Source organism: Dendrobates tinctorius, unplaced genomic scaffold (genome assembly GCF_039654945.1).
Source record: "Dendrobates tinctorius isolate UK_male_01 unplaced genomic scaffold, ASM3965494v1 ptg000073l, whole genome shotgun sequence".
Classification (NCBI taxonomy): Eukaryota; Metazoa; Chordata; class Amphibia; order Anura; family Dendrobatidae; genus Dendrobates; species Dendrobates tinctorius.
In genome coordinates this window covers 37,945,097-37,964,668 of record NW_027361741.1, presented here as the reverse complement: position 1 = coordinate 37,964,668, position 19,572 = coordinate 37,945,097, and the positions used below count along the sequence as shown (strand labels likewise).

Here is a 19,572-nt window from a genome sequence, read left to right as displayed (position 1 = left end):
ACATTAGAGGATGAGAAGAAGCATAATATATGTCAAACAATGCCAATATGACAACCCTATTAATTCACTGACAATACCATTTCCCATAGGTTTAACAAGTGAAGACAACTTGTAATGCGCTATGGGTACAAATATAAGAAGGACATTACATGTAAAGCTGTGTAATATGCGTCCAAGCAATGGACTACAAACACTTGTCAGTGAGTACATTCCCTAAAAAGGTGGTAACTCCCTCTTATATTTAAAATAAGCTCTGGGGACAGAGTTATCTTCTGGAGCCTGGAAGAGGTCACTTATATAAAGTGATAAAAGAGGATTTCTCCACAACAACGCAGCTGATATGAGACACAGGGAGGACGTTTTCAGCAGTCTATAACCTGTATGCCCATAGTAATAGTGTACATGGGTCAAATGTGGTGACAGATTCCCTTTAACTTTCAAGAATGTTTCTGGGGCACGGTCTCCACGTTCTAGCACAAATGTACCTTTGGGTCAACCACATTGACATAGACATCTTGGTAAGCCCTTAACCGAAACACTTGAGCCACAGTCTGATCAACGCTGACAGTTTCTGTGGGGAAAACAAATGGTCACATAATATATTCAGGAAAAAAAAGGAGAGAATATTAAGGAAGTAATGAAGACAGATAACAGCAAAGTTTACCTTTCTGCAAGTCGTCTTTAAGTGATTTCACCTGCAGTAAAAGAGGACTGAAACCACAAAGAAACAATGGAGAGCTTAGCAAACAAAGAAAAGCATAAAGTCCAGCCAACTCGTCAACCAAAAGTACAATGGGTAATACGGCATAGTTCACAGTGTGACTTTTGGTACAACACTGCAGAATGTCACCCACAATGCAGGCGGAGGACACAGCACACCGCAGCCCATATCTTTACTTCCTGTAATTTTACAGTGGTGAACTGCTTTTAGGAAGGAATTTGATGGATTGCGATAAGTCATTTATATAGTGTTCACAAAATGTGTTTTGGACCAACCCCCACTACATTTTCTTCCATCAATAGACAGCTTTTGGGCTCATACTCACATGCAAGAAACTCGGGCGAATCTCGCACGTCAATACCAATACCCGGCACTCGGGACAGGAGCGTTCAGCGGCATGTATTTCTATGCAGCTGAACGCTCTGATCTGAGTGCGGCGGCAGTGCCGGGTATTGACGTGCGAGACTCGCCCGAGTTTCTTGCATGTGAGTATGAGCCCTTAGGAATACCAAACTCCACATTTCTTTTACTAAAGTTGCTGATCCGCCATTAATATATCATATTTCCATCTATTTTCTTACCTGTACTCATCATTGGGATGGGCAATCTCTACAATATCTCCCAGCTTGATAAGCGGGAAAACCTTAGGATTTATTACCAGTTCATCATCTGTAAAATAAAACCTCTTTAGTCAGACTGTTCACATAAACTGTGCTCTAACAGCATTGGTTTTGTCTTTTCTACAGAATATGACTGCAGGTTGTCACAAAACAGGGCAATATTACAGCAATGAACTTGCAGGACAACTGTGGAGATCGCATGTGTCCAACGCAGTCCTGCTCTATTACCAACGCTACACCTGCCCACAAGCGATGGGGATAATTGAGGAGTGCGCTTGTGTATGCAGCCTCCACGCAGCTGTGGCAGGGGAACAATCGTGAGGTCATGGAAGGGAGACATTATATTAGAAATATCAAAAACTGAGAAAATAACTGATGGAGGTTTGTCAAGCTTCTATCAAACAGTAAAAGATGGACTGCACACATATGGCATCCGAGTGCAGATTAACTTTCACAGACTTGCATTAGTGCATCTAGCCTTAGATTGGCGGTATTGGTATGGTACCAGAGAGGGCAATAACCGACTGATGATTGTCCAACGTATAGAGATCCAATGAGAAGCGATGGTGGTGGCATCTTACATGGAGACATCATCATTGCGGCTCGGCAGCACATTCCCTCATGTAAACATCGGACGTGCTGCCGACAGTCACAAACTAGTTCTACGGTGTGATCACATGAATGGCCACATATAGTTATGGATCCACCATCACTCAGCTTCTCATGTGCAACCAAACAGACATGGCTCCCCCTGAGCACCGTGACGGTCGTGTGCGTGTTCTCACCGCTGCCCCCAAAGCCCTTCTTGTGGATAACCAGCTTGTACACTCTGTTGGTTCTCATGTTGGACTCCAACCTGCAGACAGGGAAAAGTGAGAGGTGACAGCTGTCACTCGGGGGTCAGAGGTGACAATGGCAGCCGGGGAAAGTACACAGACCCCTGAACACACACAACACATCACCTGCCCGCGGCGCACACAGGAAAACACGGCGGAAGCCCCGGGGAGCACTTTAAAGCTCGCACGTGACTCTCTACCGGAAGTGACGTGCTGCAAGCTGACCGGAAATGAGGTAATTAGTCGTTCGGGAGGAGATTCTGACGGGACCATGGAGCGGCTAAGAAAGTGAGAGCGAGAGGCAGGATGGGAGGAGTGAGAGCCGGGTATGGTGCGCTCACACACCGGGGGAGGGATTGTTTACTACTGGAGACGCAGGCAGGGCTACAAGTGACCGGCCGTGCTGTGTGCAGATGTCAGGCGCACCGGCGGCTGGGCACAACTCCTGGACTAAGCGTAAACTCCCCTCATCCAGCTGAGAGCACCGTGCAGCCATTTCCACTTCATCACTTGTCTGTGGCATCTCTCAGTCCTGAGGCTCCTGATTCAGTAGTGTAGTGATCCAGTCATAATGATGACTGTCGGCAATTGGCGTCATGTCGATGGGTCAGGTCCATGAGATTTATCTCCTCTGGTAGTGTCCGGCGTCTGGAGCCCCCTCCGGTAGGGTATAGTGTCCCAGGGCGCCCCCCATCCGGTCGTGTCTGGCGTCCGGGGGCCCCCCCATCCGGTCGTGTCTGGCGTTCGGGGGCCCCCCCATCCGGTCGTGTCTGGCGTCCGGGGCCCCCTCCGGTAGGGTATAGTGTCCCAGGGCGCCCCCCCATCCGGTCGTGTCTGGCGTCCGGGGACCCCCCATCCGGTCGTGTCTGGCGTCCGGGGCCCCCTCCGGTAGGGTATAGTGTCCCAGGGCGCCCCCCCATCCGGTCGTGTCTGGCTCCGGGGACCCCCCATCCGGTCGTGTCTGGCGTCCGGGGACCCCCCATCCGGTCTGGCGCCTGGGTAGGATTCCTCTGTAAAGATGGAGCATATGTCGGTACAGTACGGGCCCATACAATTCTAGGGCTGGCATATTGGCGTCCTGTATAACTCCGAGCCGTAGTCTTGAAGTCGTATAACGTTTTAGTCATAGAAACTAGTGATGAGCGAGTAGCATTGTTGCTCGGGTGACCTCCGATTATTTTGGCATGCTCGGAGATTCAGTTTCTGTCGATGCAGCTGCATGCTGTGCGACTGCTAGATAGCCTGATTACATTTGAGTAATGCCTGTTAGGGAATTCCGACATGTATTCACCTTGTCCAGCAGCCACAAATCATGCAGCTGAGGCGACAAAAACTAGATCTCCGAGCACGCCAAAATACTCGGCGATCACCCGAGCAACAATGGTACTCGCCCATCACTAATAGAAACCCATGGATTCACAAATACTAGTGCCTGACGTGTCATGGAGCAATGTGCAGACCAGTACTGGTCATTTCATCCAGCATTCTATAACTGCACATAGTTCATTGCGCCCCATTGTTGGACTTGAAGATACTGAGAATCACTAAGATATTGCCATTAAAGGGATTGCCTACTGCTTTTGGATCATCAATGATCCATCCTAACAGGCCCATGCTTGTGTTTTTGTGACATGATCATTAAAGGGACTCTGTCGGCACAGAATGACTATTCAAATTAAGTACAGGCGCTCGATGCTTCATGATGAGGCCAATCATTTACATACACCTTCCCACCCTCTTGTTTTCCCTCAATCGCCAACCGTCTCTTCTTTGACAGCTCTGGCTTCATAGAACTAGAGAAGGGTGGAGATTGAGGGAAACCAAGCTGGTGGGAAGGTGTATATAAATGATTGGCCCCGCAGTGATGCACTGATCTCCTGTACTTGGTGTGAGCAGGGACATTCTGTGTTGACAGTCTCTAACTGCTCTGTTGTATTCTGCAGTGACCTTCTGTGTTACATTCATCTTTCCTCTTTTGTTTAATCCTCACCTTTCTGGATTCAGAAATAACATCAGGCAACTAATTTGTCTTGGGAGGGGACAGTGCAGTAACAGGATAATGCACCAGTGAGCAGCCTGTCTGAATCTAGAGCTGAGAAGAGGGGCAGAACAGATGGAACAAAAGAGGCAGGAAGATGACTGTACTGAGGTGGCAATATACAAGAACTGTAGTTAATGTACAATATATTAACAAAAATAAAAGATTCTGTGTAGATAGGAGGGGAAGGAGCTCTGTCTCTACTCCTTCCTCCTCCATCTACATAGAATTGTATCCGTAGAATTACTTTGGAGTACTTACATTCTACAAGTAGGATCTTAAAAAAAAAAAAAATACTCTTCGTTTTCTATTTACTTTTTCTACCTAAGTGGATGCAAATAATGGTTTGTTCTTTCATCTTTATTCCTCTTATTGCCAGGAACCTGCAGGCAGATTGGCAAACTGCCCTTCAACCTCGCATCTCATAATGTTGGAACTTGATGTTTTGGAGCAGAGACCACTTAATCCTCTTGAATCTTCTGTGAGCAGGACCATCACACACAGGTGGCCTGCACTACATGATCCCTTCATCCATGAGCTCAAAATTGGTTCAGATCCAGGTAGTCTGGATCAGTTAACACTGCAAGTTAATGTGCAAGAGACACAAGCAGAAATCAGTGAGGACACAAAGTTTATTCCACAGCCAGATCTTTTCTCTGAGACATCGGGAAGCATCTTGGTGTAATTTCTGCTGTAATGTTGGACGCTGTGGAGAAAGTAACCCCATTAGAGATCTGCAATTCTGTACAGAACATGATGCTCCAAGAATCGGTAAGTAGTAATACATCTAATCTTGATCTAACCTTCTTTATTTTATAATGAGGTGTCTGTTGTAGATGCATACATCTTTTAAAGTGTATCTCCAGCTATATAGGAAAAAGTACTGGCGTGTGCAAAATCTCATTTTTTTTGTCAATTATTTGCTTTGTTGATTCTGCTTCTAAGAAGTATCACCCATTGGCTGTTCTGCTGATAAGTGTGCACTAGGAGACAGAGTCCTGTTCCATCTATTAAAGGGAATCTGTCACCCTTTTTTTTCGGCTTGCAGCTGCCGGCATAGACATCGGGGGCTTATCTACAGCATTCTGTAATGCTGTAGATAAGCCTCCGATGTAACCTGAAAGATAAAAAAAACACGTTATATTATACTCACCGGGGTGGGCGTTGCGGTCCGGTCCGACGCCTCCCTTCTTCATACGATGCCGTCCTCTTCTCCCGTCCTGTAATGGCTGCGGCGCAAGCACACTGCTCTGCCCTGTTGAGGGCAGAGCAGAATTCTGCAGTGCGCAGGCGCCGGACCTCTCCAGACGCCTGCGCACTGCAGGACTCTGCTCTGCCCTCAACAGAGCAGTGCGCTTGCGCTGCAGCCATTACAGGACGGGAGAAGAGGACGGCATCGTATGAAGATAGGAGGCGTCGGACCGGACCGCAACGCCTACCGGACCGCCCACCCTGGTGAGTATAATATAACGTGTTTTTCTTATCTTTCAGGTTACATCGGAGGCTTATCTACAGCATTACAGAATGCTGTAGATAAGCCCCCGATGTCTATGCCAGCAGCTGCAAGCCGAAAAAAAGGGTGACAGATTCCCTTTAAGCTCCTGTGTCCAGTACGACAGCCAGAGTTGTATCATCACGTTACCTTCTACAGGGCTGGCTGCCATTTTAGATAAGGGTATCTAGGAGACCAAACTGCACCACAGCCGTCCTTGCTGCCATTTGGAAATCGATTAGGCAATGCAAGTGATTTAGTAATTTTGCAAACTCTGTTCTTCTGAAAATGTATCTTTATAATTTGATTGCTTCAGTAAAATTGTGGCTTACTTGTTTTAAGGCCGAGTCTACAGATTTGCCGATCAGAGAGGACTTCATGCAGTTCTCAATTGCACGTGACCTCACAAATCAGTTCCACATGAAAGGTAGTGTTCCTTCTATTTCAGTTGAATAGATTAGTCATAGATGTCTTTAAAAGTGGCATTGTGTTGTTAATGTGACGCAATAAATTGGAGCATCTGATTCTAACAAAAAGTTACAGCAGGCGGTACCTAGTACTATATTTTTAATGTGCTGCACTATTCACCAGTCTCAGCCATTCATGGTGAGAGCGTATGACTTTTTCACATGTGTAGACCTTTAAGGGTCTACCTTTTTTAGACAGTGAATAGTTTCTTTTTACCGTTTCATTCACCCTGAAAATTTGACAACTCTTTAATTGACAGATTTACTGTCACTCAAGGTTGTGTAAATCACCAAGCATTTGTTGACATGTAATTATCTATTAGGTTTTGTGATAACTGCAGTATTCCTGTCATCAAAAGGTACCAGAATTGTATAAAAAAAAAAAAAAAATAGCGGTCCTCATTCCAAGTTGGTGAAATCTGAAATACATTTCAAAAATGTACTGAACGGAGAGTTCTCCATAAACACACAAACTTATTCTGTACCGTTTAATGTTCAACCCCTTAGGGTATGTCTCCACGTTCCCTATATGCAGCGCTTTGGATGCAGCTCCGCCCAGTGCGCTGCCGGCTTTTGTACGTGTAGTGATTCCACGTGTTCACTTAACACATGCGGAATCACCGCATCCTATACATAGGCTGTGTAATTTATCTTGTGGAGACTGAGCTCCGCAAGATAAAGACATGCTGCAGTCTATAAAGACGCGCCTCGTGCATATATGCAGGTCTAACACCTGCGTCTTTGAATGCACAGTGGAGATGAGAATTCATAAAATCCCTTCCACTATGCTGTAACATCTGGACGCTGCACGCAGCGTCCAGTCCGCAGTGTTTCCTGACCGTGGAAACATACCCTTAAGGAAAGGAATACAGGGCTAACCATTGCAACCTGAATACAACACACTTTGTCATTTAGCGCCCCTGGACCATTGTATGATTGACGCTTAAAACCCAACAGGTAAGCTCTTATAGGTGCAGTAAGATAGGAAACTTGGGAACTAGTGTTACTCCGCCAGAATATGATATTAGGATCTGTTGAACATCTTGGAGAAAAGTAGGATAATATGTTGTGATTGCTTGTCTTATTCTATATACTTTCAGCTCTTTTCCTATTTTTTTCTTGCAGATGATCATACTTTGAGTGATCCTATATCCAAGATGATTGATAAAGCTGCAGGTATGGAAGTTATGGGCACTGGGGCAGTTTTACAGACTGAGAGAATGGTTAATCTGCCAAGTGAACGTAATAAAGATGAGTCTTCAGGCCTGGAAATATCTCATTCTGTGGAAATTTTAACCAAAACTGTCAGTTTAGCAGCCACAAAGATCCAGGCATCGGTAGATGAGTCTCCTGAAGGATTTCTTCATGACAAATGTACTGTTTTAAAGTCACTGAGTCACCAATGCCCAAGACAAGGAGATTCTGTAAAGTGCCTTGAAGCTGAACACTTGACATCAACCCAGAGAACTTTTGACTTGAGTTATTCTCCGAAAGTCCCTTCACATTTTCATGGAACGTCTATTTGCAAAGAGACAGAATTTAACTGCATAAATGAAGTTCATTCAACAACTTCCCTAATGAAAAGGCTGAAACCAAATACAACTGATATAAACGTGCCAAGCGATATGGATGTGGAAATGTGTCTGGAGTCTGTTCAGCAAGAAATTGAGATCACCTCTTCTGAAGAGATTCAATATAATGACATTTCAGTCACCTATCTTTCTGGAATCAGTTCTTCAGAAACTGTTCGCACAAGGCTTGATGACATACAGTCTGTCTCCTCAAAGGTTGGACCACAGGATGATAAACCTCTGATGGAAAATAAGCAAACATTTCTAGAGGACTTAGATGAGGATCAGGATTTCAAACCAAATCTTCCACCTTGTTTTGAAAATGTGACTGGTGCCAAAGATTGGGACACTGAAGTATATTCTTTTTCCTGTAGCATGATTGATTGTAGCGCACCTCTAAGTGATGGCGTGACCACTTGTCATAAATGTTCATCATGTGTCAATTCATTAGGAGACCATTCTGATCAAAGTCCGCGCAAGGTAGTGTTTTCAGCTCCACTGACAAATATATGTGCAGAACATTTATATGCAAAATCTTCAAGCAGCTTTTCTTTTGTTGATGGCAGTGAAACGGAAGACAATCATTGCACTATCCCACAGACTATGAAGTTACATTTATCAGACAGACCTGGGAAACATTCTGGCACACAGTCGGAGGGGCTTTGTGACATGGTATCAACGGCAATACATGAACCAATATCACCCCTTATAATTGTTAAAGATCTTCAGTGTTTGGACAGAGAAGACTCAAGTTGTGTTTTAAGTAGTTCCAGCGCAGTCAATGATAATGCCATTAATTGTGATCAGACTATAGCATCTCATGATCAATCAAATGTGTTAGTAACAAAAGAAATGGTCTTCCCCTCCGATTACTTGAAAGTATCTTGTCAGACAGTAGGTCACTGTAGGACACCATCGTGTGCTCTGGTACCCTATACAGATATTCAGAATTCTCTCCCTTTAAAGCCTGAAGTAAATTCAATGTCCCCGATGGAGCCCAAAAATGCTATCCCCAAGAAAGATGAATCCCAAGAAACAGAAAAAACAGAAAATAATTTTAAATTCTGTATTACAGAAGATTGCCTCTTAGAAGAACCACCTAAAGTTTCTATGAGAGATGACTGTATGCTAAAAGCGTTGAAAAGCCCACAAGAAGTAATATCTCTGAACCAGTATAATAGTAAACATAAAGATGAGCCTGTTCTAGATTATTTAAGCAAAATTAATACATTATTGGCAGAACAACATAAGTGTAATGTCTCGGCTGACTCCTTTCCTTGCCAGGCTGAGCATCATAGTGTTAAAGTGCATGACGACAGAATATCAAACGTGTCCCTCACCAGCAACCAGTCAGAAGATATTTGTCATTTTAATTCTGGTGCTTTATGTGAGTCTTCAGTATCTGTAGATATGCATAAGAATTTTGTATTAGCTCAGTTATTTGATGTTAAACGTGCAAGTGAAAAACAAACAAGTAAGCGCTTCCTACAAGAGAAATGTATGCCCCATATGTCTTTATCCAGTAGGCATCTTGGTGACTGTTCTTTTTTATTACCAACCTGTTTACCAGCCTCTACTGTATCCCCAACTGTTTGCAAGAATAAGGAGAGGAGCCAAAGAGAAGTTTTTTTAGATCAATTACAGCTGCATGTCAGTGACCATGCTAGTTCATCAGTACAAATTCTGGATGATCTAAGTAAATTAAATTTATTAAGGCAAGATACAGAACTTTGGCCAAGACAAAGCACTGCTCTTAAAGAATCAATTAAATCATCAGATTCTCTACACTGTATGAAGATTTCGGCAGCAGATGTTACTGGTCCAACACAGAGTGTGCAGCCTGATGTTTTAAATAAAAATCGAAACCCGTTAATGCTGCATATGGAGACATTTTTGTTACCCAAGAGAAATCCCTTGCCAGTGAAAGCAGTTAGTGCAATTAGAACTAAAGCCACACAAGTAAAGTTCCAAAGAAATCTAGTAAATGCCGAAATTAAGATTTGGGACAAGTCAATAAATGATTGCAAATTGCTGGAAGAAAGCTCTAGTCAATCTGCGGGTTGCCACATTGGGATGTTTAGTATAACTGAAAATAGAAGGAAGTATCATTTGAGACCTGCACCTCAGAGCCTTAACTACTCTACATCACAGGAAGTAAAAAGACCAAAGATATTGAACAGTAAGGATGTTGGCCTTGCCAGTCCTGGCTTGATGAACTATGTTGAAAAGTTTTCTCAAAAATCAGAAACCCACCATCTCTCCAAACCTGGACAAGCATGTACAAGAAAAGAAAAACTAAGTGCCATCAGAAGTGGTGCTTGCTTGGGCACCAACATCCGTATGAAAAGTCATCCAAGCAGAAAATGTAAAAGTTTTTCTGCCCAACAAAACTTGCCTCTAAACATCAAAGTTCAGACCTGCAAAAGTTCTTCAGTTTTGAATATCGACAACCCTCATAATATTAATTTTGAATATAAATCCCTGCCAAGAAAGCATCTACATCCCAGTCAGACTTCTAAGCCCTTTTTCTCCAAAATGACTAGTGGAAGCACTGTTTCTCAAAGACCTCCACCTTTCCAGAAATGCACGCAAGATCATATGCTATTAAACAAATTATCCAAAATTGCAAATAAACTTTTTGCTCCATCCAAATTGAAAAGTGTCTCCAGCAACTTGAAGGTTGTTCCCTATAGTGGTTTGAAGATTCAGGCAAGGAAACTGCTAAATGTTTTTTCATGTGTCAGTATGAAAATGAACTCCCAGCCAGGGCAACTTTGGCAAGGAAATGTGTGCCTTACATCAAATAGAGACCGTCTTGTTTCTCAGTCTATGAATCTTTACCCTACAACTTGCTTTAGCCATCTAGGTGATATGTTTTCTTTTAACAGTTGCGATAATTTAACATTTCCCATCTCTTTCCATATAAAGATGGATCCTACCTGCTTGTCAGACTTCCTAAGATTTAATCCACCAGACTTTATTTTGGGAAGTCCTCAGTCTTCTACTCAGTCATCAGAACTTTCAGAATGGACACTATCGCTTTTCCTTTCTTCTCATGTGCCAGAAGACAGTGACAGCGTTCACCTCCTCACACAGTGGAACCCACAGTTTAGGTCTTTAGAATCGAGTTCAGAGTCCAACCATTCCAGGAGATCTGTCACAAAGTCTGGATGCTCCATGCTTGGCCTTCACACAGTACTTGCACTTTCATCCCCTGGATGTTACAGGTTGTGGACTAGGAGGAGGAATCTGGGAAGTCGAATTCCCACCGTCCAAAAACATTCTGTGTCACAATTTGCACATGGACTTAAGGGATCACTGCCACAGTTTTCAAAAAAGAAAGATCAGTTTTCCTCATTCGCATTTTCTCTGGGTTGTGTTCTTTCTACTTGGAGTCGACATGGCCTTTCTGCCTTCTCCTCTGGTTATGCCAACAATCATCCAAACTGCAATGTTTGGCTGCCAAGCCAGAGCAGCAACATCAACAGGTAAACAAACACCTATGTTTTGTTTTTTTGTTTGTTTTGGGTAGCTATGAGCAAAGAATGGATCTTAGTCTAATATATACTATAGTTGTTTCAGTATGTCACTTAAATTGAGAAAAGATTCTACTCAACGCAAAATATTTATATTTTAGGATTTGTAATTTTCTTAGGCAAGAAAAGGTTGAGCTTCACTTTTGTTGGGTTTCTACAATTGGTAGCAGAACCTTTACAATGATGGATACACAGTGACCTTTTATGACCTTTTAGAATAGGATTCCCCTTATTAATCTTGTTTCCCCTTTATTGATTTTTGTTTTTTGTTGTCTTTTTTTAAAGTGTATTTAGAAGTCCAGCTCCATTGATTCCAAACAGTATTTCTCAACTGAATAAATACAGGTGGGTCAAAATGTCTTTTATGACTTGAAACTATTTATTAAACCTAAAAATGGATGTTAATTTTGTTTAAAAATTTGTGTTGATTTTTGTTTTTTTTGTTTTTTTTTTTTACTTTTAAGCCTACCTTTTCAGAACCTTAATCTTACTTTTAAACCCAGAAGTGTTCATCAAGAAGATCTGGCACTTCCGTTTTCATTGTTCACTCCGCAAAAGCATGATCCAATACCTCCATGTTGGTTGTCCAAGTACAAGAATGATGTAGAATCAAGCTGTTCCTTCAAACTGGAAGATGGCCCTAAGCATTACTTTGTTTCTACCGAGAAAAAGGATAGCTTCAATCTGCCACTTGATCCATATGTTCAGCAGAAGAATAATCTAGAACATCCAGTTGCTTTCTCATCTTTGAAGCCTGTTGTTAACACCTCTTTGCAAGCAGATGAAATCCCCGCAGTTTGCTTATCCTCCCGGTGGGATGTGACTGTTCAGGAAGTTGCTGTTGTAGATCTTCCTTGCTGTGAGACACTACCTAAAAGCCAGGCATGTCCTTTTGAACAAAGAGAGAATATATTCATTCCCTGCACACAAAGTCAAAACCAGAACCAGGCAAACAAGGTAAGGAGCTAAAATAGGAACTCTAGAAGAGCATCTGTCACTGAAATGTAATCTCACCAATTGCTACAGAATTGTGTATTAAGTACACTGTGTGAGTGGATTTCTTTCAGTAAGGTTGTCTGGTCCAAATCGATAAGTCTGCAGTCACTCTGACTGCAGACTTATGAATACCACCAGCGCACGCACTGTGCGCTGCGGGGATTTGTTGGTTTCTGAGTCGGGACTGGAAGATTTGCATGAATTATACGTTTTTCTTGTCGGTGGGCACAGCCTTTCTTCCATACACTTGTATGGAGCGAGGCTGCGCCCACTAGACCGCTCTGCCAGGCAGTATGTATAACACATACCCTCCAGTACTCGCTCAAAAACCGACAAATCCCCGAGTATGTATAACACATACAGTTGTGGAAAAAAACTGTTTGCCCCCTTCCTAATTTCCTATTCTTTTGCATGTTTGTTACACTTAAATGTTTCAGATCACCAAACAAATTTAAATATTAGACAAAGATAAGACAGGTAAACACAAAATGCGGTATTTAAATGAAGATCTTTATTATTAAGGGAAAAATAAGTCCAAACCTACAGGGCCCTGTGTGAAAAAGTGATTGCCACCTAAACGTTTTAGATGGGCACCTTATTGTCAAACAAGCATTTTTGGGAATATGTAAACAGGCCACAATCATCTGATTAATGGGCAAAACTCTCGTTCGTAGTGTGCAATGATTTATTTAGCCGCTTAAATAGTAATTCTAGGTGCCACATTATTTAGCATAAACAGGATGTGTGCTGCCGAAAACAATTGTTTTGTGCACATGGATGTGCAGTCGGCCTATCTAAACAGGCCATTAATCGACTGTCAAATAGCTTGCATGTAGGGGATGGTTTAAGGTCATGGTTGACTCGTTTAAACCCGGCACTAGAATACAGGCTGTAGAATTTAATTGGTCTTATCACATATTCTAATCTGTTCTAAATTTAATTGGGCAGAAGCTATCAATGCAGCTCCATCCTTCAGACACATTTGGGCAAAAGCTTACCCAGTAGATGTTAAAATGGTATTTTTGTACTTGCCGTAAAAATCCTTCTTGGTAAATACACTGTGTGACACATGCCGTGCCATTAGGAGGTTGTACAATAGATTAAAAAAAGTGACTCTGCATTGTGGGCTGTACTCTTTCCTGAGGCACTGGGCAGCTCAGTTTTTAGTGTCAAAAACAGTAGGAGAGAAACTCGAAGAACCATAAAAATTCTATACCAAAAGACAACGAGGTACCAACATGATCTGAGCTGAGGGAAGTTGCCACAGGCAACTAGAACTGACCCTGGAACAAGAGAACAGGACTAGGGTGAGACCTGTGTCCCCAATGTCTTTCATGAGAATGGAATCTTACTGTAAGTCCAAAGGTTCAATTTACTCATTAATAGCATTGGGGGATGTAGTGGGACATTCAAGAACAATCCTAATTGGTGATTAAAAAGAAGCAAACAGGTAATTTTGCGGACCATCTACAGACAGTGGCTTGCAGCACCATACGCCCCAAGATGGCATCAGCACAAGCCATAGAATGGATCTTCGAAAATCTGATACAAGGTGTGGACTGCGTCCCAGGTGCCAGCCTGGTAGGCCTGAGACATGGAGGCTTGATGCCTGACTGCCGAGGAGGCCTTATCCACACTTGTGGAATGAACTGTAACCCCAACGATGGTGATTTGTCCCTGACAATGTAGGTTTCCACAATAGCTGACCTGATCCATTTGGCAATGGTTATTTCCCAGGACAACCCTCATGTCAGCACGACAGGAGGAGGTAGTTCTTTTCATCCTCTAGGGTTGCGAAACACATGAGGTTAAAAGCCCCCCAGCCTACCTCCACCTCACCCTCAGTGGTTCTACTGGCGCAGGAGAGGAGAGATCATCCGCTCGAAGATTTTACCTGGGTGCACCGGGAATCAGAGGGGATCAATCTTTTTCCCTTCCCTCTGTGAAGATGCTCTGCGCGGATACCTCGCTGTGTTAGGGGTCCCTCAGCCAGGTCATTACAGGGGGATGTTGCTCCTGATGCGGCCGCAACATGCTGCATCCTCTGGCCCCACTTCCGGTGAAGCGCACAGCGTGCGTTCCAGTGTGGAATGCCTTTCTGGTTTTGGACGTCTTTTGATAACGATCATTTCTGGTTTCGAGGGGAACCTCCTATTTGAACAACACAGCGTGCGATCCAGCGGGGAAATTTGGATGGTCAACTGTCTAAGCACGTGGGATAAGGTAAGACCCTATAATAGGGGGGTTACAGGTGCATTGGGGTGCAAATTCTGACTAATCATTCTCGCTCTGAGGCAATGTCCAACCAATTCCTGGGCAGTGCAAGTTAAACCTATTGTCCCTAGTAAACCTTTTTTTTTCTTGTGTCTCCTGTCTCTTTTTTAAAATTTAGGACAGAGGACCCTCTCTTGGATTCGGTTCACCCTTCCAAAAGAAACTGAGGAGATGTCCGGCTTGTAATGTTAAACTGTGAGACGCACATAAGAATCAACTATGTGCAGATTGTATATCGAAGGTCCTTAAAGAGCAACAGTCCTTTTATGGCCGAAATGCTATCTATGATCAGAGAGGAGGTCCAGAGCACGGTCTTTAGTCTAATTCCACCCCAGATGGTTCAGAATACGTCCCGTCATAAGAGAGCTAGATGGTAGATGAAAGAATCGTCCTCAAATTCCCTCAGAGGAAAGGAAGAAAATAGAATTAGACTTACCGGTAATTCGGTTTCTAGAAACCTTCCACGACAGCATAGGAGGTTGTCTCCACGCCCTAATGGGGGACAGGAAGCACGAGGTTAAAAGATCCCTCCCACCTCCCTCTCACCAGTGACTTATAACTGATTACCATAGCACCGGTTACCTTAAGATTCTCAGAATTTGTCCAAGAATGCAGAGAGGGAAATAGTGGTGTCGTGGAAGGTTTCTAGAAACCGAATTACCGGTAAGTCTAATTCTATTTTCTCTAGCAACCTTCCACGACAGCATAGGAGGCATAACAACCTATACTGCACTAGGGGGGGACAACGGCCTGAAGAACTTTTCGGCCAAAGACTAAATCCCTGTTGGACATAAGGTCCAACCTGTAGTGTTTAGAAAAAGTATGTAAGGAGGACCAGGTTGCTGCCTTACAAATCTGCTCTGAAGATGCGCCTGCCCTCTCAGCCCATGAAGTAGAGGTAGATCGTGTTGAATGCGCTTTGATCCCTGTAGGGGGAGTGATGCTTTGCGCCAGGTATGCTTCAGAGATAGCCTTTTTAATCCAATTGGCAATGGTATTTTTTACCACCTTCATTCCTCTGTTTGGACCAGAGGTATGGATGAATAGGTTGTGGTCGATTCTATAAGGCTTGGTACACTCTAAGTAGTGGAGAATTATTCGCCTTACGTCCAGCGTATGAAACACCTCTTCTTTAGGGTTTGTTGGGTTTTGACAAAATGAGGGGAGAATTATATTCTGTGATTTATGAAAGTCTGACACAACCTTTGGTAGAAAAGACGGATCAAGGGAGAGAACTCTGGAGTCATCTCTGACTGTTAGGTAGGGTTCTCTGATTGAGAGAGCCTGTAGCTCTCCTATTCGCCTTGCTGAGGTTATTGCTATAAGGAAGGCCACCTTACAGGAGAGCAGCTAAGTACAGGATGGCAGGGGCTCAAAGGGTGATTGAGTGAGTCCCGTAAGAACCACGTTCAAGTCCCATGGTGGAACCGCAACTAGCTTTTTTGGATGTAGCCTAGTGGCTGATGTAATGAATCTTCTTATCCACCTGTGGTTGGCCAAGTCACAGTCAAACATGGAGCTTAATGCTGATATCTGTACTTTCAGTGTGCTAGGCTTTAGACCTAGCTCAAGCCCCCTCTGTAGGAAATCCAGGATATGGGAAATGTTAGGGTTTAATGGGTCAGGCAAATCTGGCAGACACCATGAGGAAAACTTTTTCCATATTTTGTTATATATAGCAATGGTGACCGGCTTCCGGGATTTCTGGAGGGTGTTTATTACTGCCTCTGACAGACCCTTGGCCCTCAAGATCTGGCCCTCAGTAACCAGGCCGTTAACCTCATTCCCCGGAGGTTTGGGTGATGTAGCGGGCCCTGTAAGAGAAGGTCGTTTTCCAGGGTTAGGAGGACTGGCCCCTCTACCTGTAGCTCTGTAATAAGAGCATACCAGCTCCTTTTTGGCCATAGCGGAGCTACTAGGATGGTCTGGGTTGGATCCTCCCGGATCTTCCTCAGGGTTGCGGCAAGGATTAGAACTGGCGGGAAGGCATATGCCAGACGAAACCTCCACTTGTGGGCGAAGGCATCTACCCCCAGGGATCTGTCCCTGGGGTTCAGGGATAAATAGTTTCTCACCCGAGCATTTTCTCTTGAGGCCAGAAGAGCCACCTCCGGGAAGCCCCACCTGTTGACCAGCTTCTGTAAGATTTTTACGTTTAGGCTCCACTCGCCAGGCTGGATGCATTTTCAGCTCAGGAGATCTGCCTGAAGATTGGAGGTACCCTTTAGGTGGACTGCTGTTAGAGACCGGAGTTGTCTTTCGGCCTAGCAAAATATTCGGCCCGACAGGCCCTCTAGACTGCTGGATCTTGTATCACCTTGGTGTCTGAGATGGGCCACTGTTGTTACATTGTCCGAGTAGACTCTGATATGATGGCCCTGAACTAGGTGTCTTGCCGCCAGGAGAGCTTCCTCCACAGCCTTCAGTTCCCTGAAGTTTGAGGACTTTGTACTCACTCTCTGGCTCCACAACCCCTGGAATGGTTGTTGGGACACTACGGCTCCCCAGCCTTTTTTGCTGGCATCCGATGTTACCGTGACCAAGGGGATTTGGGACCAGTTGATTCCCCTGCACAGATTTTTGTGGTCCATCCACCATGCTAGCGAAGCTTTCACTCTTCCTGGGGTCTGGACTCTCTTGTTCAGGCAGGTGTGATCTCTGTTCCAGTTTCCCAAGATATGGGACTGGAGTATTCTGGAGTGAGCCTGCGCCCAAGGTACCGACTGGATGCAGGAGGTCATTGACCCTAGTATGGACATAGCTGACCTGAGGGTCGGGGACCTCTGTTTCCTGAAGCTCGAGAGTCTTGAAATGATGGACCTCTGATGTTCCTCCGGGAGGAAGGACATTTGTTTCCTTGAATCTAGGAGGATTCCCAAGAATTTTATCTGCTGGGAGGGTTGGATCTGTGACTTTTTTATATTTGGGATCCACCCCAGCGATTGGAGAATACCCAGAGTTTGAGTCACCTGGTTTACCAGAGTCTGGTATGAGGCTCCTATTATCAGCAGGTCGTCCAGGTAGGGTACAATGCATATTCCTTGGCTTCTGATGTGGGGCACAGCTTCCGCCATAATTTTGGAAAATACTCGAGGGGCAGAGGATATTCCAAAGGGAAGTACGTTGTACTGATAGTGCCGGATGTCTGGACCCTGACGGATCGCAAACCTTAGGTACTTCCTGTGAGAAGGATGTATAGGAATGTGAAAATAGGCATCCTTCAGATCTATGGTTGCCATGAAGTAAGACGGCCCTATCAGAGGAATGGCGGTCTTTACCGACTCCATCTTGAATCTGCGATATGCGATGTGTCGGTTGAGGCCCTTGAGATTTATTATTATTCTTGCCTCTCCTGTGGGTTTCTTCACTAGGAACAGCCTGGAATAATGCCCCCTTCCTTGTTCCACCACTGGAGAAATGGCGTTTGATTGTAGAAGGAGTTGAATGCCGGATTTTAGTGCTGTAGTCTCCTGAGGTGGTAGGGAGGTAACTCTTATACCCCACGGGGGGAGGATTCGAATTCTAGTAGTAGGCCCTATTTGATCACACTGAGGACCCAGGGGCTGTTGGAAATCAACCGCCAAGAGTGAAAGAACCTCGAAAGCCTCCCCCCCCCCCCTCCACCGGGGTCGAGTCATTGCTTTTCTTGTGGCTGTTGCTGCTGCTGGGGGACCAGGATATTCCTGCCTCTCCCCTTAGCATAACTCCATCTTCCCGACTTTCCCTTCCCTCTCGGCTGGGATGGCTGATTCTGGGGGGACTCGAAAAAGCCGCTTTTTTGGAGTCCTCTGCTCAGGAAGTACCTTCTTTTTGTCTGTGGCCTTTTCAAGAATTTCATCTAAGGCCGGGCCGAAGACATGTTCACCCTTGAAGGGCAAAGAGCAGAGTTTCACCTTGGAGGTAACATCCCCGCTCCGCGTTTTAAGCCAGAGGGCACGTCTGGCAGAATTGGACTGTACCATAGCCCTGGCAGAGGTGCGGATCATCTCCATCGATGCATCCGTGTTATGATTGAGTCACCGTAGAAGGCAAAAACAGAAATGCAAGCTAAGTCCAGAAAACCAGAGAGGTTGGCAGCTATCGGATTGCAGACCCCTGAACCTATCAACACACCTAGCAGTAGCCGTGGGGGGTTCCTACGATGCCCTAGACCCCTCGATCACAGCCGGAGGACTAGATAGCCTAAAGACTAAAAGGGAAATCTAAACTGCCCCAGAGCAGACCCCAAAGCAATAGGCAGCCCCCCACATATAATGACGGTGAAGCAAGAGGAAAGAACACAACACAGACAGAACGATAGACAGGGCCCAAGCTAACTAGATAGGAAAGGACAGGAAGGCTGCTGTCTGCAATCCGTGAAAAACCCTATGAAAATAAGAGCCAACAGACTGACAGTGAAAAAGGCCCTGAAGACGCTAGGCTTCAAAAAGACTATGTCAGTACTCAGGAATATTCTGAAGACAGAGCAACCGGCAAAAGGAGATTCAGCTCACCCCAGCAGGGAATGGCAGAATCCAGAAAAGCAAGGCAAACAAAAACACAAATGCAAAAAGGCAAAGCAGAAAACTTAGCTTTAGAGGAGCAGGAATCAGACTGGTGTCCTAGAAGTCCACAGAGAAATCACCCGCAGGGCAGAAGGGCGTCGGCAGCCTTATATCCAGTCAGTGACTCCACTCAGCCAGTCATCATCATTAGGCTCAGGTGCCTGATAATCAGGCTCATTACCTTCCTTTACCAGAATAGGGAGTTCACCAGACCTCAGTGACGAAGGGGAAAATGAACTCACAACAGTACCTCCCCCTTGAGGAGGGGTCACCGAACCCTCAACCACGCCACCAGGGCGATCAGGGTGAGCCCGATGAAAGGCACGCACCAATCTTTTGGCATGAATATCAGAGGCAGAGACCCAGGAATTATCCTCCTGACCATAACCCTTCCACTTAACCAAATATTGGAGTCTCCGTCTAGCCAGACGGGAATCCAGTACTTTCTCTACCTCATATTCCATGTTACCTTCAACC

The 19,572-nt window shown here is 44.7% G+C and overlaps 2 protein-coding genes across 8 annotated transcripts in view; one reads left to right on the top strand and one right to left on the bottom strand.

The window, feature by feature from the left end:
- DEPDC5 (DEP domain containing 5, GATOR1 subcomplex subunit) overlaps positions 1 to 2,414 on the bottom strand; it is a 196,914-nt gene extending 194,500 nt beyond the window's left edge. For 3 of the 5 annotated variants that reach the window (XM_073582811.1, XM_073582813.1, XM_073582812.1), the window contains exons 1-5: positions 2,304 to 2,413; positions 2,127 to 2,197; positions 1,303 to 1,390; positions 665 to 711; positions 486 to 571 (exon numbers count right to left, since the gene is read on the bottom strand). In XM_073582811.1, coding sequence (XP_073438912.1) covers positions 486 to 571; positions 665 to 711; positions 1,303 to 1,390; positions 2,127 to 2,184 — 279 coding nt within the window. In that variant the 5' untranslated portion in view covers positions 2,185 to 2,197; positions 2,304 to 2,413. Of the gene's footprint in view, positions 1 to 485; positions 572 to 664; positions 712 to 1,302; positions 1,391 to 2,126; positions 2,198 to 2,303 lie in introns of all 5 variants that reach the window. The other 2 variants (XM_073582814.1, XM_073582816.1) reach the window with 1 other exon arrangement.
- PRR14L (proline rich 14 like) overlaps positions 2,411 to 19,572 on the top strand; it is a 71,116-nt gene continuing 53,954 nt past the window's right edge. The window contains exons 1-6 of one of the 3 annotated variants that reach the window (XM_073582809.1): positions 2,411 to 2,465; positions 4,595 to 4,986; positions 6,050 to 6,134; positions 7,300 to 11,233; positions 11,567 to 11,626; positions 11,746 to 12,238. In XM_073582809.1, coding sequence (XP_073438910.1) covers positions 4,912 to 4,986; positions 6,050 to 6,134; positions 7,300 to 11,233; positions 11,567 to 11,626; positions 11,746 to 12,238 — 4,647 coding nt within the window. In that variant the 5' untranslated portion in view covers positions 2,411 to 2,465; positions 4,595 to 4,911. Of the gene's footprint in view, positions 2,504 to 4,594; positions 4,987 to 6,049; positions 6,135 to 7,299; positions 11,234 to 11,566; positions 11,627 to 11,745; positions 12,239 to 19,572 lie in introns of all 3 variants that reach the window. The other 2 variants (XM_073582810.1, XM_073582808.1) reach the window with 2 other exon arrangements.